Raw genomic sequence first — 3,762 nt, 5'->3', positions numbered from 1 at the left:
GATAGGCAGAGAGAGAGGTTGGTTTCTATACAGGAAAGATAAGAAAGGTCGGGGGAGTCACGGGATAGGAGGAAGAAGTGGAGGGAGGGGGGGGCTTAGTTAGTTGTATGTCAACATCACAGACGACAGTTATGATGGTGTATGTACATACGGTGTGTGTATGTATGATGTATGTATGATGTATTTGTATATGATGTACGTAGAGGTGTAAATGGTCAGTCTTCAAGTCATCATCATGTGTGAAGATAGTCTTTCTGCTCCATTATGGTCTTCGATAGAACTCTCACCTCTCGATGACCGTGACCGTGTCTGCATGTAGAGATGTATAGGTTGGTTAGGCTATCAGATGGCACTTGGCGGACTATCTTTCTGTAGTGATCTCTATAATAGATAGCCACTATCTATCTATCTATATCAGTTAATGTCTGCCAGTGCTAGTGTGTCAAATCTCTGTGTCTCTCTCCATTTCTTCTTCGTCATCGAGTCGAGTGTCTGTGAGTTTCTGTTATTTTTATCTCTTTCATCCTCGTACCTTTTCTCCCTTCCCCCCCTCACCTGTGTTTCTTTCTTCTTTCTATCTCCATATTTTCTTTCTCGTCTTTGTGTTTGTCTCCTCTCTTGTCAGGATACAGAGTTCCCTGGTATCGTAGCAAGACCGACGGGGAACGTGACGGACTATAACTATCAGACAGTAAAGTACAATGTAGATCTTCTGAAGGTGATCCAGCTAGGGATAACCTTCGCAGATGCGGAGGGGAACCTAGCTGAGGGGACATGTACATGGCAGTTCAACTTCCGCTTTGATCTGAACGAAGACATGTACGCCCAAGATTCGATCGATTTTCTCAAGCAGAGTGGTATCGATTTTGATAAGCAACAGAAGAAAGGCATCGATGTGCAAGATTTCGGTGAGCTCATTATGAGCTCAGGACTGGTCATGAATGAAGAGGTGAAGTGGATTTCCTTTCATGGATGCTACGACTTTGGGTATCTTCTAAAGCTTCTCACATGCGCCCCCTTACCTCAATCGGAGTCGCAGTTCTTTGAGCTGTTACATGAATTCTTTCCGTCGTTATATGATATCAAGTATCTCTTAAGGTCCATACATAACATTAATCTATCAGGAGGTTCATCTCTACAGAAGATCGCGGAGCATCTTCAAGTCACACGTGTCGGACCGCAGCATCAAGCTGGGAGCGATTCTTTAGTAACATGCCGTACATTCTTCAAGCTTGTGGAACTGTACTTTGATCGATCTATAGAAGATCGAGGATACTCAGGTGTCATCTATGGATTAGGCTTAAGTATTCCCAATCACCATCATCATCATCATAAGAAACAAAGATCTCCTTTGGGGATAACAACGACTAGCAGTAGCAGTAGTAGCCACACCACCGCCGCGGGAGTAGGAGTAGGAGTAGGGGGGGCAAGCCACACGACTACTACGACTACTACGACTACCATTAGTAGTAGTAGTAGCTGTATTCCGTCAAGTGCCTCATCGACAACGACGACTGTTGCTGCGTGTCTTCCTCCTTCCTCTCATCTTCCTGGCGGGGGGAGTGGTGGAGTATCGACGACGACGACACTCACCATCTCGAACAGTCTTCATATAAGTAGTAGTGGAGGTCCAACGACCACTGGTGCCGGAGGTGCGACTCATCATCATCATCATCGTCATTCTCTTGGAACGAATACAACTGGCGGAGGAGGAGGTGGAGGTGGACTACTTCTCTTATCAGGGGGAGGGGGAGGGATGGGTGTAGGAATGATCAATAGTAGTCATGGTAATAGTAATAATAGTAGTGGTAGTAGTAGTAATAGTCATGTAGGATCGTCGTCATCATTTATGAATCTCCATCATCATCATCACTCTTCTTCTTCTTCGTCTTCTTCTCCTTCTCCTTCTTCGTACCCATCGTTATCCTCCTACCCCGCTCATCACCATCACCATCATAGTGGGCAGCAGCAGCAACAGCAGCAGCAACAGCAGCAGCAGCATGCTCCTCCGCCTCATTCTCATCACCCAAGTCATAGTAGTAGCAGTAGTAGCAGTGGTCCAACGAACACAAGTCTTATTTCCCCCCCTCAGCATCTTCAGCAGGCACAGCATTCTTCCCATCATAGCTTATTGCATGCTTCTCAGCAAGGGCAACATCTACTACTACAGCAGCAGCAGTATCCTCCTCCTCTTCCTCTTCCTACCACTACCACGCAGCAGCAGTCGCAAGCAGCCCAGCAACCGCAACAGCAACCTCCGCAGTCTCTTCATCGACCGGCCGCCCCCCAGCAGCAGCAGCTTCATCTCCATCATCTTCAGCAACCTGGACTCTCAAGACATGGGGGAGTCGTAGGAGTGATAGGACCAGGAGGAGGAGCAGGAGGAGGAGGAGATCACAATCCATCGAATAGTTTAATTCTTCATCATCATAATATGAATCTCCATCATTCGGCAAGTAGTCCGTCACCTCCTCCGCCTTCTTCATCCCCGTTCTCTTCTCATGGGGCAAGTGAGAGTCTCCTTCTAGAGAGAAGTAACGCTACTAGTAGTAGTAGTGGCGGGGGTCTTCTGCACAATAGTAATGCGAGCAATCATAGTCATCTTATCACATCGACTACGGCAACGGTAGGAGGTGGGGGAGGAGGAGTTGTCTCTTTAGGGAATGCCGTTGTCGCAAGCGCAGCTCCTGATGATGCGTCGTCATCTGTCTCTGCTTCTTCTCATCTTGTTTTTGCTTCGTCACCATCGTCCTCACGCCTAGGAGGAGGAGGAGCAGGAGGAACGACGGTTGTCTCTATGGGGACGTCAGCATCTCTCTCTGGGCTAGGAGGAGGAGGGGGGGGGACAGGAGGAGAAGTGACTAACAATAATAGTAATAGTTCAGATAGTCGGTTACTACTGTTAGGCGGCCCTCATCATCATCAGCAGCACCCTTCTGCTACATCGACATCTCTATTCGGCGGAAAGAATCTCCCAGGGGGAGGAGGAAGTGAAGGACCTCCGACTAATGTGATAGGAAAGAACGGAAAGAAGATGATGGGTTTACCCCCTTCAGGAAGCAGTCATACTGGTAGTAGTAGTAGTAATAGTAATGCCTCTGTGGCTGCTGCCTCACCTTCTTCGTCTGGGGGGAGTGGTAGTAGTGGGGGGGGTCATAATAATAGTACGAGTCTAGGAGGAACGGACTTTCTCTCTTCTGTCTCATCTACAACTCACATCACAGGGGGAGGTTCAGCATCTTCTACCTCATCTCCATTATCGTTTATGTCTTCTTCTTCGTCATCGAATCATCTTACGATGTCGTCTTCCTCTTCGCCTTTCCAACCCTCCCAGCATTCCTCTCTTCTTGCACGTGGGAATAGTGGCTCGAGTCTTCATTCAGGAGGTCCTCCTGGCACAGGAGGCTCTTCCTCTTCTTCTGCCTCTGCATCTTCCTTATCTGCAGCAGCAGGTTTTCATCGTCAGTCGTTCATGAACAATACGCCGGGTGGGAGCAGTAACAATCCAGCAGCCCCTTCTCTGAGTCATAGTAGTAGTAGTAGCAGTCACTTGCCTCTTCTAGGTAATGCTGTAGGCGGCGGAGGAGGAGGAGAGAATGCTTTTACGTCAACAGCCCCAAGTCTGTCGTCGACGCCAGGGGGTGGAAATGGGGGGAGTAGCGGTAGAGGGGTCATTGGACTAAATCTCTCAGGTGTCACTTCAGCAGCACCAGAGGAGTTTATCCCGTCTTCATCCTCTTCGTCATCATCATCATCATCGTC

At 48.3% G+C, this 3,762-nt stretch overlaps 1 protein-coding gene across 1 annotated transcript in view; it reads left to right on the top strand.

The window, feature by feature from the left end:
- Positions 1-625: 625 nt before the first annotated feature.
- Positions 626-3,762, top strand: part of CSUI_004219 (ccr4-associated factor family protein) — a 5,929-nt gene continuing 2,792 nt past the window's right edge. The window contains exon 1 of the mRNA XM_068064412.1: positions 626-3,759. Within this exon, the coding sequence (XP_067923612.1) occupies positions 818-3,759 (2,942 nt within the window). The 5' untranslated portion in view covers positions 626-817. The remainder of the gene's footprint in view (positions 3,760-3,762) is intronic.

Source organism: Cystoisospora suis (genome assembly GCF_002600585.1).
Source record: "Cystoisospora suis strain Wien I chromosome Unknown contig_1940, whole genome shotgun sequence".
NCBI classification, from domain to species: Eukaryota; Apicomplexa; class Conoidasida; order Eucoccidiorida; family Sarcocystidae; genus Cystoisospora; species Cystoisospora suis.
This window is presented reverse-complemented; position numbering and strand designations above follow the sequence as displayed.